At 40.0% G+C, this 20,819-nt stretch overlaps 2 protein-coding genes across 2 annotated transcripts in view; both read right to left on the minus strand.

Moving 5' to 3' along the window:
- Nucleotides 1-1,365: 1,365 nt before the first annotated feature.
- Nucleotides 1,366-12,443, minus strand: acer1 (alkaline ceramidase 1). Its single transcript, XM_053504027.1, has 7 exons — nt 12,240-12,443; nt 10,779-10,891; nt 8,913-9,027; nt 8,111-8,249; nt 5,282-5,419; nt 4,157-4,294; nt 1,366-2,609 (listed from the first exon to the last, which is right to left on the minus strand). Exons 1-7 carry the CDS (start codon nt 12,259-12,261, stop codon nt 2,432-2,434), a joined length of 843 nt encoding a protein of 280 aa, XP_053360002.1. The 5' UTR covers nt 12,262-12,443; the 3' UTR covers nt 1,366-2,431.
- Nucleotides 12,444-15,040: 2,597 nt separating this feature from the next.
- The window catches only part of myo1f (myosin IF), a 40,333-nt gene continuing 34,554 nt past the window's right edge, over nt 15,041-20,819 (minus strand). Inside the window, exons 26-28 of the mRNA XM_053504014.1 lie at nt 19,048-19,252; nt 18,314-18,486; nt 15,041-15,880 (exon numbers count right to left, since the gene is read on the minus strand). Of these exons, the coding sequence (XP_053359989.1) occupies nt 15,804-15,880; nt 18,314-18,486; nt 19,048-19,252 (455 nt within the window). The 3' untranslated portion in view covers nt 15,041-15,803. The remainder of the gene's footprint in view (nt 15,881-18,313; nt 18,487-19,047; nt 19,253-20,819) is intronic.

The following is a 20,819-nucleotide window of genomic DNA, read 5'->3' on the forward strand; positions in this document are numbered from 1 at the left end:
TAATAACTCTTTTATTCCCAGCAGGACGTCAGGCTTCTGACATGCTGCTCACTTTTCTTTTCTTCCCTTGCACTATAAATTAGGCACATTTGCATATACTGAAAGCACAAAAAAGCTTCAATATTAGTGAATTAATATTAGATTGGGTTTAAAGAGTATTTAAGGTTATACTTCATTAATTTTTAAATCATAATCCTTCAGTATACTGGCGATAGATAGATAGATAGATAGATAGATAGATAGATAGATAGATAGATAGATAGATAGATAGATAGATAGATGGATATAGATAGAAATTTCTAACAATAAAAAATGTTAAATTTGAAACCAACCCTTTTCCTGGTTACAATATATACTTAGCAAAAAAAGAAACGTCCTCTGACTTTCAACTGTTTTTACTTTCAGTAAACTTAATGAGTAAATATTTCTATAAACACTAAAAGAGTCAACACCATAAGACATAAACTAAAAATGTTTCCCAATGTGTCCCTGAATGAAGGGAGGCTCAAAATCAAAAGTACCAGTCAGTATCTGGTGTGTCTGATTGAAGTACTGCAGTGCATCTCCTCCTCATGGACTGCCTATTGCGGACAGTCTGAGCACTGATGGAGGGATTGTGTGTTCCTGGTGTGACTCGGGCAGTTGTTGTGGCCATCCTGTACCTGTCACGCAGGTGTGATATTCGGATGTACCGATCCTGTGCAGGTGTTGTTACACGTGGTCTTCCACTGCGAGGATGATCAGCCGTCCTTCCTGTCTCCCTGTAGCGCCGTCTTAGGCGTCTCGCAGTGCGGACATGGCGATTTATCGCCCTAGCCACATCAGCAGTCCTCATGCCTCCCTGCAGCATGCCTAATGCACGTTCATGCAGATGAGCAGGGACCCTGGGCATCTTTCTTTGGGTGTTTTTTACAGTCGGTAGACAAGTCTCTTTAGTGTCCTGCGTTTTTAGAACTGAGACCTTAAATGCCTACTTTCTGTAAGCTGTTAAGGTCTTAACAACCATTCCACAGGTGCATGTTAATTAATTAATTATGGTTAATTGAACATGCATGGAAAACATTGTTTAAACCCTTTACAATGAAGATCTGTAAAGTTATTTGGATTTTTACAACATTATTGTTGAAATACACAGTCCTGAAAAAGGGGCGTTTTTTTTTTTTGCTGAGTATATAAGTTTATAATTAATAATTTACTATTTTTCTTTTCCTGAAGCGTGTGTATATTGTTCGACTGACTCTGTATGTTATATATATATATATTTATATAATAAACTTATTCATAATAAACCCTGCACAATAAATAAGTGTTAATTAATAATTCAGCCAATAAAGTGAAAATAAAGCATGGATTCTGAGATCTGAGAATAATACTAATACTTTTATTGAAAATCAACATATTACACTTTTCATCCATTTATAGCTACTGAACATGTAATGTTAAGGATTGTGCACAAAACATGTTCCAGTGCCCTATTTTGCACTGGAGCAGCCACAGTATGTAATGAGGTCAGCTGATCACTTCCTTCAGCAGGGAACATCACATTAACGACAGCTCTGTTAGAAAGGAAGACGTGACACTTTACACTTTGTAATCCCTGATCAAACCACCATCACGCTTTAAACGTGTAATAACTGTAAAGCTTTAACCCCCTACAGCTCCAGTGACATCACAAGAGATGAAAGATTTTTTTCCAAAAAATACTTTTTCTTTCCTTTCTAAAACTGTTTTAGAGTGAAACTTTTATTTTCTACATATAAACATATCTAACATGTATAGTACTGCATAGTGTAGCTTCCTGAGTAAATGTAAGGCATCACAGTCAAAAGTTAAGTACAAGGGGTGTTCAAGTCATTAAATGGTGCAAAGGTTTGTTTGCCGAAGTGCATACATCGGGGAAAGACCAGGAGTTCCTGGGAGACCGCTGTTTCTGATGGATTATATAGAGGAATAAAGGGAGTTTTTTACCCTCAGGACTGTGTTCTGTTATTCAGCGCTGTCCCACTTTGACTCGAACAGCTATTGCATGTAAGTGTACACAGTATAGCAGTGAATTTAAGCATTGTCTTTTAAACCAGACATTAAAGCACCTTACGTACTGGATATCACCAGCGTAAAATTAATACAAATATTAAATTCAGACAAGCCCATGGTGGGAGTCAGACGGAAACTCTGGCTGCGTTTGCGTAAACTTCATCTCATCTTCTCAAAGAAGACGCTTCAGAATGACTTGTATTAAGATACACAGCGTATTGTAATCACACACACACAGAAACGAACGAACCAACACACCCTGACTATTGTCATACAGAGAGAATATCATGATCATGATCAAGTCGTTCAGGATTTACAGTGTTTCAGCAAGGCAGCAACACAACCTCCTTCATTCCCACAGACACCATGTCCGTTCCTCCATATTCTTCTCTCTCAGCTAGCATCCTTTCTGCATTTTGGGTGAGGCCTTAAGGGCGATATAGGGCAGCCCGAGGGCCCAGTTATCCCGAGGCCAGTACTGCAGGTTGGGGAGTGAGTACGGGATCTCCAGGCTGGCGTCCAGGTAGGCGATCAGGGTGCTGGCGTACGCCGTGGCGACCACGATCAGGATGTGCCTTCAGTCGGCAAAACACAGAACAGACACAGGATCGTTAGCTGTTAGTCACTACATCAACAAATCAAAGGCATCATCGTTGATATTTATCTTGAGCAGACGTGACATTTATGTAAGGAGTCTCCAGTATCAGAGGTGCAGCTCCACCTTCAGGACAACAGAGTTTTTACACTTTGTGTTTTCTTGACTAACATTGAAAAATATAAAATATATAAAGATATAAGAAGAAACAAAAAGACTTAATTCTTCAGTAAATTAAAGTTAGTGAATCTCTATGCTTCTCTAAGAGAAATAAATCACTTCTGTTACTTCTATTAGAGGAAACCAGTCACCATCATAATGATTATTCATATATTTATAATATTTATAATATAATATTTAAAATGATTTATATATTTATGAACGCATTCCCCTTACAGAGTACTTTTTAAACTTGAATGTTACTCACTCACTCATCGTCTATACCGCTTTATCCTGTATTCAGGGTCGCGGGGACCTGGAGATCCATCTCAGGGCACACACACATACACACACTCACACACTACGAGAAATTTGGAAACGGCAATCAACCTAACCTACATGTCTTTGGACTGTGGGAGGAAACTGGAGTACCCGGAGGAAACCTACAAAGCACGGGGAGAACAAGGCGACAGTGCTACTTGAACGTTAACTTGGATTGTTATAAAGTACATTATAATCTGCTAGTCTGGTGTTTCTGAGCCATTTTTGTAAGATTTTTCTTGTATAGCAACATAAATAATGAGTTAAACAAATAAAAAATATTATTTTGATAAATTGTATTGAATGGTTTGTTTTTTCCAAACCCAGAGCAGGTGTAAAGGGTGCATTGGTGCATTTGCTCCCCCTACTGTTTACACTAAACATTACATTCTTTTTTTACATCAATCACTTTTTGAAATAATGAAAAAATATACAGAATAAATAAGCATGCATATTTTTCTATTTCTCAAATAGGTTAAGTCATTTCAAGTCACGTCTATCAAAATGCTTCTCATAAAAATATTTGAGTTATTTTATTTCATTTTAATTGCTTGGTGTATTTATTTACCAGCTTATGTTTTTCTGACCCAGGACGGGGTTCCAATCCATCCCAGGGCACAAGCACGCACACACTCACTCGCACACTGCGGGCAATTTGGAAATGCTGAATAGCTTATTCTGCACGTCTTTGGACTGTGGGAGAAAACTGAAACACCTGGAGGAAACCCGCCAAGCAGAGGGAGAACATGCAAACTCCATGCACACAGAGAGGTGGGGTTCGAACCCTGGACCCCAGAGGTTATTCCTAATGTGCTGTACCAGCTCTTTATTTTAAAACATGTTGAATTTAAAAATTTCTGAATGAATGCGTCCATATAATGAGCTTCACTCAAGTTATTAAAGTATTAAAGAGCCACGTAAGGTTAACGTTGCATGCACGAGTTTTATAACCAGATCTCTTTAGGATAGAAAGGTTGTTTTCGTCTAGGACTGCAGTACAGCACTTGAGAGTGGAGTGTAAATCTACATGGCGCTAGCAGCTCGTACCAGATGCCGTGCAGGTAGCAGAAGTTGAGTTTTTGCCAAAAGCTGCAGCCGAAGCGGTCGCTGATCCAGCAGGAGATGGCGAGCACCCACAGCCCGATGGAGGCGCGCGCCAAACGCAACACTCGCTGGTCTGTACAGCTGGAGAAAAAGTAACGGTAGGACAAAAGAAGAAAATAATTCATGTGTGTCCCGATACCTGATTTGTACATCATGTCCAACATTTGTGTCACTGGATACGATATCAAACTATCCACTGCATCTTCAGTCTAGGAATTTTTTACTTTTATCTTCCAACATTTAACTATACCTCATGAAAAATATTACTATACTGTATATTTAATGTATTTTATATTTATACTTTGCCCTTAGTGCCATATCATCATCTATTTATTTATGATACCACTTATCATTACACTTTACGTACATTATATTACATACGGTATGTTAATCACCATGTCTAGTAAATGTGTGTGGTGCGTGTCTTCTTTATTATTTTTTTAATGACTTATTTTTTATTCTCTCTCTTCAGTTTGTCTGTTACTGACGATGATGAATGAATTTTGAGGGGAATACTCAATTGTGAAAAAGTGTCAGAATTATGAGTTTAAAGTCAGATATCTTGGGAAAAAAACTTGAATTCTTAGAGAACAAGTCAGAACTCTGAGAAACAAAAATTTTAAGTCAAAGTTTAAAGTCAGAATTCTGAAAAAAGGTCAAAATTTTGAAAAAGAGTCAGAATTCTAAAAAAATTCAGAACTCATATTTTTCATGGTGGCCCTAATCCTTAGCCTTAATACCAAGCTCGTTTTTTAATACGCTTACATACTCGCCTATTCTGGTTGTGAAATTTCTAATAAAAAAAAACAATAAGAAAATCTCCAAAATGAGGAACCTTCCAACCGAAATACGTTTATTTTATTGTACTGTTCATGTTGATCACACCACACTCGAAATAAATGATCTTACACATGTACAGAAAACTTCACGCTCATGTTTTAAAGCGGCAGTATGTAACTGTCGGGGATCTAGAAACACATGTAGGAACGTGTCACCGTTATATAACGTATGCCGTTTTATAGACGTTTTAAATATATATAATCTTTCGATGTTTAAGTTGGCTCGTACCTCTTAAGCTGGACAATCACCGAGTAGAGGATGTGCAGGGCGAAGAAGTTGAGGGCGTAGGCGTTGGCGGTGGGCTTGATGAACGACAAGAGCGTGGTGACGACCGTGCTCAGCATGACCATGCGGGAGAACGAGGTCCTGCATCAGAGAAGGAAAAATTAAGACTGCATTAAGACAAAGAATAAATCATAATAATAATAATAATAATAATAATAATAATAATAATAATAATAAAACACTTAATTATGCTGTTAAGTAAACTGGAAGAGTTTATCGCACAGCTAAGAGCGAGCAGTAACTCAGTGGTGTGGTTTAAAAACAAACAAATAAACAAACAAACAAACAAACAGACAATCAAAAATCTTTTCCCTTTTTATAATCTACAGGTGTGTAAACTTTTGCACTTTGACACACTATAGAAAACAGCATTAAAACATATAGATTCATATAGATTCAGACGCTGGAATGTTCGCTGTCCTTCCTGGTATCTGCTTACTGCTGCGCCTTTGTTTGACTACACAGGAAGTGACGCCAAACGGCATAACGACGCGACCTTAACGACGCGACCTTAACGACGTCCCCGCAAGTGGCCTCTCATCATCTCATTAATATTTCACTCTTCTCCCATCCTCCTCTTTAATTTAATTATTAACACACTGTCTTTTGAGAATGTTCTGGAAGTCGTCTCTTACACAGAGTTACTGTCACACACACACACACACACACACACACACACACACACACACACACACACACCACTAAAACGAATCTAGGATTCAAGCACTTGAAAAAAAAACCCGTTCTATTTTTATATTAAGGAAAGCTATTTTAATAGGGTGCAGTAACTGTTCCTACATGTCTGTACAGTACATCAATTAAAGTGGGCGGGTTTTGCTTCGTCTACAATCCTGGATCATGATGTCATTCACATTCATATGATCGTGTTTGTTCATTAAGCAGTATCTAATGTTGGATGATTAATGAACTTCAAGTGACAATGGAAAGGTCATTGAATTCTAGAGAAGGGGACGTTACAAATTCACACGCGTGACGGTACGAGACACGTGACTAGAAAGCGCCTTCATACCTGTACATGTTTTTCTGATTGGTGTTTTTTTTCCTTTCTCCTACAGTACTGGACTATAGTTATATAGTCTAGAAGATGGACTATACCCCTTAAAATATGGACTATACCCCTATAGGACTTAGAAGCGATTGAAAGGAGACAGTGTATTGTTTAAGATGACAACGTTATCGGATGTGTTTTCTTTCTTTCTTTTTTTTGTTGTTGATTTTCTCCCCAATTTGGTCGTATCCAATTCCTCCCCGTCACTTTGGAAGAGCCGAAGACTCTCACGTGTTTCCTCCGAACCAAGTGACGGCAGTCGACCGCATCTTTTCAAACTGCTTGCTCACGCACCGCGGCGTAACACACTCGGAGGACAGCGCTGTCCGCTCCTTCCGCGCGCGTGAGCTCACAGACGGGTTTTGGCAGGCAGCTGCTCTCTCCGCTTTCCAGTGCTGTAGACCGTACGGCCTACTTTCACCTTTCACCATTAGACAAAATAAAAAAATAAATCTCTAGAGAATAATCTCTATTTATGAACGCGAAATATTCCAGCAGTGTCCTAAACCATCACCATCATTATCAGTATTATTATTATTATTATTATTATAATTAAAGAACTGTGACATACAGTAAAGGGAATAAAATCCTTAAAAATATATTAATCATTACACTGTTGGTTTTTTGATGGATCAGGAATTTAAAATGAAAAATGTAATATTTAACTATCATCTCAGGTCAGTCTCAGACTTTCTCACTGAACTGGGAAAAAAAATTTACATTTACAATTTACATACTGCGAATTTGCTTCTTCAGACAAAATATTTTTTGCTTGATTGACTGCGCTTGTGCATCAAAGCTTTGACACGCTTTGACACCGACTCACTCTTGGAGTGTGTGTGTGTGTGTGTACAGTAGGTCTAGGTGTGTTCCCTTTCACTTCACACTTACGGTTTGACTAATCCTTCTTTCTTGCTACTCATTCCACTAATCTTTTATTAGTTAACTCTTTTATTGTTATGACAATAACAAGCCTTACTGACTGATGTATAGGTGTATATATATATGTATATAAATATAGACTAAAGCTTACACAATCCAGCGCTCATGGCTAGTTGCAGGATTTCGTGCTGGATTTCACAAACCCGGGTCGTGTCTGATTTAAACGGGGCGCAAGTTAGAATATAATGATTGACGTAAATGATTCAATACACAACACTGAAGTGTCATTTTCAAAAGAGTCGATTCTTTGATCTGATACATTTAACTGAATGACGTTGTTTATTGTAGATGTAGGCAGAACTATTACTCATTCATTTATTCATGTGTAAATTTATCTTCACAAACTTTACCCTGTTGATGAACCAAAAGAGTTGACTCCGAAAAATGAGTCAAATGATCTGATTCACTAAACCAGGATTGAAATGATGTCACTAATCGATGGTTACACCTCTCGAAATACACACACTTAAACACACACACACACACACAATAAATCATGTGCAAAAACATGCGTTTGTATGATTTATTTATTAATTCATAATTTATTTTTTTATCCTAACCCCACCCACTGTGCTTTGCTCCTCCCCTTTCGCCATGTGCTGGAACATGTTTGGTGTTCTAACCCAGCCTCACCTCCAACATATTTGCATCCGTTTGTATGATCTTGCCAATGGCTTTAGATGATATGATTCCTTAATGATTTAATTTATTTATTGGAATATATATTTTAATATGAAAAAGGAGTGGTGCTGAATATTTACCTGTCTTTAACAAAGTAAGGAAAATGTTTGCGCGGAAACCAGAGAGAGTAACCGATGGCCAAAACCCAGAGGATGGAAAGCTCGTCCAGCATCTGCCCCATGAAGCTCAGGGTCATGTGGAAGTACATGGAGAACAGACCTGAGAGAGAGAGAGAGAGGGAGAGAGAGAGAGAGAGAGAGAGAGAGAAGGAGAGCGTCACACCGAGCGTCTGTAAGTGGAACGTGTGGAATGAGGATGCCATTGAAGTGCTTAAGATAAACAGAAGCTGTTTTACGCTGCAATTATGCAAAGAATTACATAGCATTCAACACACACAGCATGATATGACACACACACACCCACACACAGTTCCTCTACCATAATTTTCTTTTTAAACAGAGCATTTTGGATTGCGATTAAATAAATTCTCATTTCTTATCAAAACCTTTTATCTTTAGAAGTGATTGGATAACAGCTCGTACTTATATCTCCGCTTTATTCTGGTTGGATCCCAGGAACGGCGGCGATGCGGCAGGAAAACATCCTGGACGTTTCCCAAACCTCAGACCGCTCGCTAATATATCCGTCCTTTACTAAAACAGAATGAGTTATGAGCGTTACTGTAGTACTCCTGGATCGTTTCCTAGGTAACAGGGTTGGGTTTAACAAACGAGAGCCCGGCTCAGGTCTCAGTGTAAAGCGCTCCAGGTGGCAGGTTGGTCCGGGTGTGAATGACTAATAAAGTGGCATGTGGTCATGTGGTCATGGGGACAGGTAGACAGGTGGTGATTGTGAGACAGGTGAGGACAAGAGGACACTCACCCACAAAGATCATCATGAGCCACACCAGGTGCACGGCCAGGTTCCTTTCTTTAGCATACGGGTGCAGCAGGTAGAGCATTATAGGAGCTACTACAAAGAAGACGAAGCTGCTCATCTGCAAAAGGAACAGAGAGAGAGAGAGAGAGAGAGAGAGGATAGAAACAAACAGAAAGAAACAAGGGTTAGATAAATAGATAGATAGACAGATGGATAGAAACAGGTGGCTCCATCCTCCTTCATCTTCGCCATCTCGCTTGATCCTTCTTCATCCTCTTGCTCCCTCCACCATCCCCTTCTAACTCCCTAACTCCCTCATTCTCCTTCTTGCTTCATCCTGCTTCCTCCTCCTTCTCCCTCTCGCTCTCTCGACAGTCCCACACTCACCCCCCACCTTCTCCCACTCGCTCCCTCCTGGTTCTCCCTCCTGCTCCCTCCTCCTTGTCCTACTCACACTCGCTCCCACCTCCTCCTTCTTTTTTCATCCTTTTCCCACTGGCTCCCTCCATCTTCTTCCATGCGCCCCTTACACTTACTTTCTCTCGCTTCCTTCTCCTCCTCCCACTCGCTCCCTCCTCCTCCTCCCACTCGCTCCCTCCTCCTCCTCTCACTCGGTCCCTCCTCCTCCTCTCACTCGCTCCCTCCTCCTCCTCTCACTCGCTCCCTCCTCCTCCTCTCACTCGCTCGCTCCCTCCACCTCCTCCCACTCGCTCCTTCCACCTCCTCCCACTCGCTCCTTCCTCCCACTCGCTCCCTCCACCTCCTCCCACTCGCTTCCTCCACCTCCTCCCACTCGCTTCCTCCACCTCCTCCCACTCGCTTCCTCCACCTCCTCCCACTCGCTTCCTCCACCTCCTTCCACTCGCTTCCTCCACCTCCTCCCACTCGCTTCCTCCACCTCCTCCCACTCGTTCCTCCACCTCCTTCCACTCGCTCCCTCCACCTCCTCCCACTCACTCCTTCCACCTCCTTCCACTCGCTTCCTCCACCTCCTCCCACTCGCTCCCTCCTCCCACTCACTTCTTCCTCCCACTCGCTCCCTCCACCTCCTCCCACTCGCTCCCTCCTCCTCCTCCCACTCGCTCCCTCCACCTCCTCCCACTCGCTCCCTCCTCCCACTCACTTCTTCCTCCCACTCGCTTCCTCCACCTCCTCCCACTCGCTCCCTCCTCCTCCTCCCACTCGCTCCCTCCTTGTTCTCTCTCGCTCTCTCCACCTCCCCTCTCTCACTCCCTCCTCCCATTCACTCCTTCCTCCCACTTGCTCCCTCCTCTTCCACTCACTCGCTCCCTCCTTCTGCTTTCTCTCACTCCCTCTCGCTCCTCCCTCCTCCTCCCACTCGCTCCCTCCTCCTTCTCCTACTTGCTCTCTCTTCGTTTTCCCACTCGCTCCCTCCATCTTCTCTCTCTCACTCCCTTTTCCTTTTCTCCTCCACTCCTTCCTCTCATGACTTTTTACAGAAAGATATCACTTATGAAAACTAAGCGAGAGGGTGTAGGGAGTAGGGTGTGGTTTGGAATGTGTCCATGACACCACATGGAAATACAACCATGTAACCTGTCAAACAGCAACTTGGTGGTAGTTCCACACTGATGACAAAAATGCATGAGCGCGTGTGCGTGTGTGTTTGTAAGCGCGTGTGTGTATAAGTGTGAACGTGTGTGGGGTGGTAATTAGATCTTATAAAACAGCAATGAAATCTTAATGCATGTACGTGTTTGAACATGGATTATTGATGCCAATAACAAAAAACAAACTCCTCATTTTAATAAAACTTGAAGGAATTTATGATAAAGCATTGTTGCAATGTGCATTCCTCTGCGTGTTTGCATGCGTGTGTGTGTGTGTGTGTGTGTGTGTGTCTCTCACCGTGTTAAAGTACTCGACAACATTCTCAGAGTGCTTGTAGTTATCCTCACACCAGTCTACTTCAGAACTCTCGTAAGAAAACACACCTGCCATTTTCTCGCTGGACAGGATGCCTGAGTGAGAGAGCGAGAGAGAAAGAAAAAGAAAGAGAGAGCGAGAGAGGAAGAGAGAGAGAGAGAGGAAGGGAATCCTGTTTTAATTTATCTTATTACTGCAATTATGGCATTTACATGTGACATACATTTGAAGCAGAATTATTACACAATGATGGTGAGCACCTCATCAGCACATGCATGCGGTCAGTGTATACACACACACACACACACACGTGTATTTAAAAAGCTTTTACAGTATTGATCAGATCTTAGTTCTTAGATCTGTCTGGCTCCAGAACCTGTTCACAGAAGACAAGACAGGAGCCGAGATCAAAGTAGCATCAACAATATTGTGTTTTTTTCCTGATAGGAATCATTCAGATTAAAAGATGCTGATGTAAGGGTTTACACGGACGCTGATCTGATCCGATGTGCAATTACATGCATAACTGGAGTATAGCTTTACTGACAAGTATTTTTTTTTTCTTTTTCACAATTTTTTTTTTAAGAAAATTCAATTCATTCAACAAAATAAAAATGACCAAGACAAACCGGCATCATATCATGGAAACAATTTTTTAATTTTGCATGGATGGTGAACACGCGCCAGCTGACCACATTATCAAAAGTTTACACCCCCCCCCCTCCAACCACAGCAGGTAGGGCATCCGACGTAAAACCTGTGCCAAGTTGTGTTTGGATCGGATGGACCGCTGCGGCGACCCTTTGACAGGAGCAACCGAAAGACAAACAACAACAACAACAACAACAACATGGTGCATTTTTATTCTGCCTGCTATCTTATTCATATTATTAGTATTATTGTGCATGTAAATGCAACTAATCTACATCACAATACGCTCCAACTGACCAGATTATCAAAAGTTTACACCCCCTCCCCCCCAACCGCGCCAGGTAGGGCACCCGGCGTAAAACCTGTGCCAAGTCCTGTTTGGATCGGATGGACCGCTGCGGCGACCCTTTGACAGGAGCAATCGAAAGACAAACAACAACAACAACATGGTGCATTTTTATTCGTCCAGCAATCTTAATCTGATTATTACTTATAATTATTATTAGTATTATTGTGCATGTAAATGCAAATAATCTACAGCACAATACACAGGATATGAAATGCATGAATATAACCTGGATTTGCACGTTTGCATGATTTTTATGAAGTTTGTTTTTATTAAATGGCATAAAATCACAGATTTCACATAGATTCACGTTGTCATTGTGCATGTCAAAGTTTCACACATTATTATTTTTTTTTTTCATGATTTATAGGGTTAATAATAATGATATCTAATATTCATATTAATAGATCAGTGACATTAAAGTGCAGGATGGAGAAGACTCTTACCTCCCAGGAACGACGCGTCCATCACTCTCAGATGTGTGTGTGTGTGTGTGTGTTTCAGGGAGCTGTATGTAAGGGTAGAAAAAAACACATGGGTAAAAAAAAAAAAAAGAAGAAAAAAAAAAAGACCCCGATCCTGTTAAGCGGGTCTCGGTTGTGCGCGCGGGGGAAACCGACTTGAGCGCGCGCATTCCTGCCTCTGCGGCAGGTGCAGGTTAAACCTGTCAGGACACCGAAGATTACATGACTGTAAATCGCAGTGTTGGTCTAAAAAAAAGAAGTTTGTTGATTGATAGATTTAAAAAAAAAAAAAAAAAAAAAACCAACCACATCTGCCCGGGGGTTCCGGATAAACGCTGCAGTAGATGAACGCACAGGTGAGAAACGTCATGCGCACGGCTCATTAACCGACCTGCCATTAGCGCAGCGCGCATGCGTGCGAGTGTCACGGGTCATAGGCGGCGCCATTTTGGTGAGGGAACGTCTGACACTACAGCACAGCACTGAAGTAACTCCTCTATCTTGGACACTTTTTAATTTTTTTTTTTTTTTTTACAATATTCTCTCCTTTTCTCTTTCTGTATTCTGGCTATATTGTGGAACATTCAAGTAATACATATGATTATGTTATAAAAGGTACTCAAATTCAAATTTAATTTGTCACATACAGTCATACAGAGTACGATATGCAGTGAAATGCCTGTGACCTTAAAATATAAGACTATTAATAGGAAATAAAAATGAAAAAGAAAATAGAAGGTGTGGGTGTGCAAATAAATAAACAATTTGCAAATAACCTAGCGTAAGTGCCTAAGTCTACTAGCATAAGTAGAAACAGAAAAAAAGGTGAACGCTTATATGTAATCAGCTTATATTAAAGATAAAATTAACCTTTATTCATCCCACAATGTGGAAATTTCTTTTTTACAGCAGCAAAAAAATAAATTGTACAAATAGAAGAAAAGGGACACAGGGAACAGTACAGTGTATAACTATCAAAGAAAAAAAATAGTTGGACTTTCAAACTAATTGCATTATTTGAGGTTGAAGCCCACGTACATGTCTGTGTGTCTCTCTGTACAGTAGAACTCTCTGTCTAACTTATTAATACAAGCAACTCACATTTTGTAAGGTTGAGCCGTTCTTCTCATGGCTTATTTCCACAAAGTTGTACTTCTAAGTTGTATCAGAATAGTCAGACAAATACACTCCCTGTTCAGTAATTGGAGAGTGAATCACAGATGAGAAATTAAAAAAGTAGATCGAATAAAGATGAAGTTTTGTGAAAACTATAATCTGGTGCAAAGCTGCTTATAACTCCACTTTTACTCAACATTTTGATTTCATTTAAGGCACAGGTTTAACTTCAGGCAAATATCTATAGACTGGAAAAGTTGGATATAATTTTTAATGGGAGATTTTGTCACAGCATCACGCAAGGTTTTTAATAAAATATTTTGTCACAACATCACACAAAACCGGCTGGACAGACAGACATACTGTACAGACATCCATAGGTCTAGAAACTATAATCCAACTAGGGACCATGAAGGCCAATGGTGACCATTGTATTTATTCCCATTTTTATGGCCGTGGTAGGACCTCCGGTCAACATTCACACATGCATTCACACACTAGTGGCTGAGAATTAAACCCGGGCCTTCTGCATGGCAAGCGAAAAACCTACCACTAAGCCACCAATGCCCAAATGATTAAATAAATGACTTTTGATAAGTGAATGGAAAATGGAAAAGATCATGAATAAATCGTTAGAATATGACATACAGAATATGTATGTATAAGAGTGTGTTGTAGACTGCCTGTTCAAAAAAGGTAAATTTAATGGGCTGTATTGAGCAAAGAAAACAACTAAGGAGATTTTTTATTACTGGAACTGGGTTAAGAACCCCCCTTTGACACATTAGCAGGAAGAATAGTGCTGAACGGTCTTTGTAGAACTTTGAGGAAGAAAAAAACATGAATGAAGATCACTTAAACTCTTGGTAAAGTTGCATGATAAAAAAAATCAACAGTAAAATCAACAGCACTTTTATTCAGTTGCTCAACAACATTATGCAGCAATAAAATGAAGTTTGTCACATTTATGAAGCCGGTTTATATAAGCAATCTAAACTGTACTGTACTGGTGCACGTGTTTGGCGAGATGAATATTTTAAAACTTGAGCTGAAATGTGTCTCAGATCTCCTGAAGTGATTCGAATGATCAGAACAATCAAGTCTAAATATCTATATTGCATTTTTCAGACCAAAGTGTTCCTTTAGTCCTATGACCTCTCTCCAAACCAGTAATTTGCACATCTCCAGTTTCATGAGCAGTTGTAAATCCAGTTCACAAAGTACTTGTCACATGTACAGTATTTCACCCTTGCGAAACACTACAGAAACCTGTGTGTTCTCTTTCTTTTTTTTGCTCTATAGGATTTGCAGATCAGGTTTTACTCGATCCCTCTTTCACACACTCATCACTCTCAGGTGTTACGTGCCTCTTAAAGAATGTGGTTCCACGCACAGGGTTCCTGCAGGACCTGTCCCACAAACCTGTTGCTCTGAAATCTGCCATTAATGACAACTGGTAGACATACCAGATAATTATAGTTTATGCAAATCTAAATGAAAACTGCAGGAACGTTTTACCAGTGTAAATAAAATGAAAGAAAAAGCATTTGAAATTCTAAACCACGAGAAATATAAGTAACATGTTTTGTTCTTGTTCAGGAATGATGCACAATAATGTCCATTATACAAAACTGGAAAAGAACTAGCTAGCTATGAATTAGATTAAAGAATTAAATCGAGTAGATTTGGGGAAAATAAATCAATTTATTCACATATTTTTGGAAAAAAAATCATTTACAATTTTTTTTGTTGCTGTAAAAAAAACTCTGAGATAAACATTCTGTTAAACACACAGGGTGAATATTGTTGAACATGATCACAGACATTTACAGTGAGCGATATTTTTTTAAAGGTAATACTTAAATATTAGTACTGGAGATTTAGTTCTTTTTCAAAACTTGGAGAAGCATTAATGCAGGGAAAAAAAAACATGCATCAAACTTAAACACTGTTATAAAAATAGCAAATGCCCCATAGGGACTGGATTCCTGCTTTTATGTTTGTGTGTGTGTGTGTGTGTTGGTGTGTGTATGCTCAAGACATTCCCCCAGCTCGTGTGTTTGTGCAGCAGCAGTGCAGACTCTCCCCCTTTACTTAGATAAACACAAAACTACAAGAACTTTTTCAAGAATTCATAATTTCATTATACCTTTGCACTTGTGGAAACCTTTGTCTTTTAAAAAAAATGTTTAAAACATAATTTTTGTCCACAGATTACGTCTAATCCAGTTCCTGCCAGAGCTGACCCAGATTGTCTATGTATGTTCCAATTCAGCACCAGTGAATCCTCTGTATTCATCATGCTTAATGATTGTATCCCCGAGGCATTCACCTCGTCATTCCCAAGTCTTGACAGGTTCAGAGGCTGAATGAACAAAGAGGGGTCAGAGGTCAAAGGCAGGTTGTTAGGTGCCAAAGGTTTTGACCGCCTCAGATTTTCTCCACGTAATTCCCGGGGAATAAACCCTCTTTCCCGCGTAACCTTCCAGTCCACCAGCCAGACGCATCTAAATGAAATAGAAAAAGTTCAAATTAAACACATATCATATTTTAGATCAAAGAAGGAAGAATTAAATTAAATAACAATGGTGGTTGATGTCTAAGACTGCATTTACAACAACATACATTTTGAATTCCCTTTAAATACTAAAGATCTCTTTTAAGCGATTAATCATTTAAAACAAAAATTTTCATTATGTGACAGATTAAACTCTGTTTTGGCGACTTTATGTTCCTGTTATTTGCTCACTTTCTCTAGATCTTATACAATCAGGTGCTCCTCTACTTACTGTAGCTTTGGAAAGTTTTTATTGCAGTTTTTATATAGTGCTTCCTCTATAAGAGGTGTATAAGTAATAGTACAGTGATGAGACTCTTCGACGCAGTAAAACATTAGAATTTTGCAAACGTTTTAAAGAAGGCTGCAGGTCAGATCCCAGCTGAGAGCCCACTGCCGTCATTCCTGGAAAAATTTAGTACCTGGAAAGCCTTATCCATGAAAATTGACAAATAATGTGTTGCCAACTTGAGGAAGAGGCTTTCTTAACTTTCACCATCACCACTTGCACATTACAGGAACTCGGCTGGGAGTTATTGCCACATCCTCCGTACAGTCCGTCAGTCCCCCAAGCCATTTCCTCATGTTTGGGCCACTATAGGAATTTCTGGGGGGCTTGGGTTTCAGACACAGTCTGATCATGACCATGGTGTACTGAGATGGTGTCCAAGCACTAGTGAAACACTGGGATAAGTGCATAAGTGTAGCAGGGGGTTATATAGAGAAATAAAGGGAGTTTTAACTGTTTTCCTTTATTCTGCACAATCTGCTGGACAAAACGTCCTGCTTTGGCTTGAACACCCCTCATATAAAATTTCAAAAAAATACTGTTTAATTGCAGACAGTGTGTCTATGATGTAGAGAACCAATTCTGTTCTAAGATGAATTAGAAAGATTAAAAGAGAAAAAGGGGGACTGTAGAGTAATACATCAGAATTGTCTGGGGAACCAAAGAATTTTGCATGCTGAGACGAGGAGGAAAAGACCAAAATGTCTCTCTGTGCGAATCTTAACTTTTTTTAAGCTAGTTTATGGTATTTTGTGTGTTTGTTTTAATTTTATGTAGTTGGGATGGAAACTGTGCTGAAGCATGTCAGTTAAACAAAGGTACAGTGGAACCTTGGATTACGAGCATAATTCATTTCCAAAACACTCAAAAACCAAATTTAATTTTCCCATAAAAAATAATGGAAACTCAAATGATTGGTTCCACAGCCCCAAAAAATAAATACATAAAAATAATTTACACCAAATATAAAGGGAAAATAAAACAAATTAACTTTATGTGTGTGTGTGAAGCTAAAGTAAGCTCCCCTCTCCCGCTTCTCGTCTTACGCAATTACCCTTCCTCCACTCTTTTCACACACACGTGCATACAACGGAAACCCTGTTTCATCGAAAAAATAAACAAGAAATCTCTCTTATGACACTTGATTGAGCGACACACTAACGGAATCACTGCTGTAAAGTAAAAATAAAACGAATTAACCTGAATTTTCCCTCTGAAAAGAATCGCGACAGAACAGTGTTCTTGTGTAGAGCAGAGAGAAAGAGTGTGTGTGTGTGTCTTTGAAGGCAAAAGTAGGAGGGGTCTGTGTGTGTGTGTGTGTGTGTGTGTGTGGGGCACGGTCTCCAATGACCGTGCACACAGACACACACAGCAGGCTAAGCCTTGAGCAGAGAGAGAAAATGGGTCTTTAACCTCTCTAAAGAGACTTGTTTTTGCTGTACACACATGCATACAGACACAAAATAAAATATGTTTTACACACACACACACACACGTGGTCACAGTGTTATAGTAAACAGTACATGCGTGCACGGATGTTGATTATACCAGTAAGAGGTGCGCACTAAGACCCAGCAGGGGAGGTGATTACCCACATTCCGCAGCGCAAGAGAGAGAAAAAACGTTGGCTCAGAAAAAAACGTTGACGCTCAGCATCAAAACAAGAAGCGCATGCGTGATACATGATACTTGGTACTTGTAAACCAAGACTTGTTCGTTTTCCAAGTCAAAAAAAAAAAAAAAAAATCTTTGCTCGTCTTGCGGAACACTCGCAAACCAGGTTACTTGCAATCTGAGGTTTCACTGTACATCTAAAACAAGTCTTGTTGCTTCTCAACTGTCTATTACAGGGTTACACTAAATTACTGCATATTAGAGATGAATATAGAAAACCCTAAAGGTTCATAATGGTTCACAGGGTGTAAGTAATGAATTCTATTAATTTGCTACTCTATATAAATAATGTCTGGAAACAAATAAAATAACAGACATTAAATTAGACTAGGTAGTTTCACCACCATAGGGCAGTACACACAGATTATAAGTTTGATATCATTTATTTAAATTATTTTTAAAATCATATTCAGGTCTCACCTTCATTAACGAGGTCTATAACTTCACCGACATCAAAGCTGAGCTCATCCACGTCCTGACCGTTGTACTGATACAGCGCACGGCATCGAGGACCCTGCGGTCGCGCCGCAGCTTTGGGGCGGCTGCTGGGGGCCGGAGGAGGACGCTGGCTAATGCTCCTCTTACGCTGCATTCTTTAAAGGAGGAAAAAACAAAACAGAGCGGTTATGCATGAACGTTAACAATGTTTTTTTATTTTATTTTTATGAAAATGCATTATTGAGAAAAAAAGTAGGTAGTACAAAGTGCCTTGCAAAAGTATTGACCACAAACGTAAATGTATTTTATTGGGATTTTATGTGACAGACCAACACAAAGTGACAATTAGATTTCAGATATTTATTTGTGAAAAAACTTTGCAATACCTTTGCAATGCACTGTATAAGGTTATGATGTCATACTAATTAGCATATTTAATACTGCAGAATATTTCGATGAAACCGATAGAAACTTGAATGTATTTTTATTAGGTTGTATTTTGTTTTAGTCCGTTGTGGTTATTTATCTTTTCAAGGTTTGTGTGAAAAAAATTGACTTATCTCTAAAAAGCTGCATTTCTTAAGATTGCTTAAGTTTTTCTTAAGCCTCTATTTTTAAGGTCGCGCAGTTCATCATGAGTTCATTTGCTATCAGTATCGACATCAGAGAAAGGAAAAAGTGGTGTAGTGTCTCTAAAGCCACAGGAAGCTTCTCACCCCGAGACGCCCTGATCAGGTACATTGAGGAAGTCCAGGTTAGAAGGCTGTGTGTGTGGGACTGCTGATCCTCGCTTGTTTTTTTGAGAGCCCAGCTTTGGGAGGGCGGCGTTGGGCGGCCGGTTCCACTTATCCGGTTGAGAGTAGGTCTGTTCCTGCGGCCGGGGGTTTCCACGGGAGAACTGCGCCGCCCCATTCTGGTAACCTGTGATTACAAAGATAACCAGATTGTTCGTTTATATTCCTGTAAATTTACTGTAGGCTGCTATTAGTTTGTAAACAATTATAATACTACAACAAAAAAAACAACAACATGTATTTAGTGTTGTAAATCTATAAAAAAATATTACTCTAATCACGATTAATCACCCTTTTTTTCGACTCAGATTTACTTGTATTATAAAGGTGCGATGTGGGAATAAAGAACTGCAGAGGAAACAGATCATGCAATTTTTTTATATCTCAAACAAAATTAACTTTGTCTTTGGCTGTTCCCGTTCAGGGGTCGCCACAGCGAATCATCTGCCTCCATCTAACCCTATCCTCTGCATCCTCTTCTCTCACACCAACTAACTTCATGTCCTCTCTCACTGCATCCATAAATCTCCTCTTTGGTCTTCCTCTAGACCTCCTGCCTGGCAGTTCCAACCTCAGCATCCTTCTACCGATATATTCACCATCTCTCCTCTGAACACGTCCAAACCACCTCAATCTGGCCTCTCTGACTTTATCTCCAAAACATCTAACGTGGGTTGTTCCAGTGATGAACTCATTCTTGATCCTATCCATCCTTGTCACTCCCAAAGAGAACCTCAACATCTTCAGCTCTGCTACCTCCAACTCTGCCTCCTGTCTTTTCTTCAGTGGCACCGTCTCTAAGCCGTAGAGCATCGCTGGTCTCACCACTGTCCTGTACACCTTTCCTTTCTCAAACATTAACATTAAACAAAAATAATAATAAAAAAATCTAAATCTCTCGTATGGGACTGGCACTGCATACAGTACAGCGGCTGGGTAGTATGGGGTGTTGCAACCTACCCACCGTAGAGCCTTATCTGCCTGAGCCACCACTCCCACGTCTAACATATTTATGATTTTCATGGTAGCTCGCGCACACAACTTCCATCAAAGATTTTTATAATGAAACTTGCATGTCATCACACATGGTGATGTTTCCTCAGTCATCTTATTATCCGAGTTAAATGTGCCGTTATTACACACAGCCGTGTAACCATGCTGTATGGGAGTATGGGAAGCCATTAGGGTCAAACTTATAAAAAATTAAAAATAGTAACGCGTCAAAAGTTCTAGATTTACAGCCAATCAGGGGCGTCTGATTGGCTGTTTCGCGCACGCGGAAGGAGCGGCTAGCGCTTTCCTCCGAGTGTGTTACTCCGGCCCTAACGGTGCGTGAGCGAGCAGTTCGAAAAGATGCGGTCGGCTGACGTCACGCTGTTCGGAGGAAACATGGATAGTCTTCGCCCTCCCGGCTAAGTGGTATAAATACCCCCCCCCCCCCCAAAAAAGTTCTAGATTAATCAAATGCGTTAAGGCGTTAATATGACAACCCTGTTTTTTAAAAATCTTTTAGCATCTTATACCCATTAAAAGTTTATATTCATGAAAGAATGACATGTAACACAAAAGAAACTTCCATTAATGTTAAAGTAAAGTCTCTTTCACGAGCGCATCAACTACACACACTTAAATCAGGTGAATCAGTTCATGTGTAATGTAAAAGCTGTTATTATAGAGAACAACTTGTGACTTAA

This window comes from Clarias gariepinus, chromosome 9 (assembly GCF_024256425.1).
Source record: "Clarias gariepinus isolate MV-2021 ecotype Netherlands chromosome 9, CGAR_prim_01v2, whole genome shotgun sequence".
NCBI lineage: Eukaryota > Metazoa > Chordata > Actinopteri > Siluriformes > Clariidae > Clarias > Clarias gariepinus.

Coding starts and splice junctions, on each gene's coding strand:
- acer1 (XM_053504027.1), bottom strand. CDS start 12,261: ATGGACGCGTCGTTCCTGGGAG. Junction 10,892..12,239: donor GGACGCGTCGTTCCTGGGAG/GTAAGAGTCTTC, acceptor TCTCTCACTCAG/GCATCCTGTCCAGCGAGAAA. Junction 8,250..8,912: donor GCTCATGATGATCTTTGTGG/GTGAGTGTCCTC, acceptor TCTCTCTCTCAG/GTCTGTTCTCCATGTACTTC.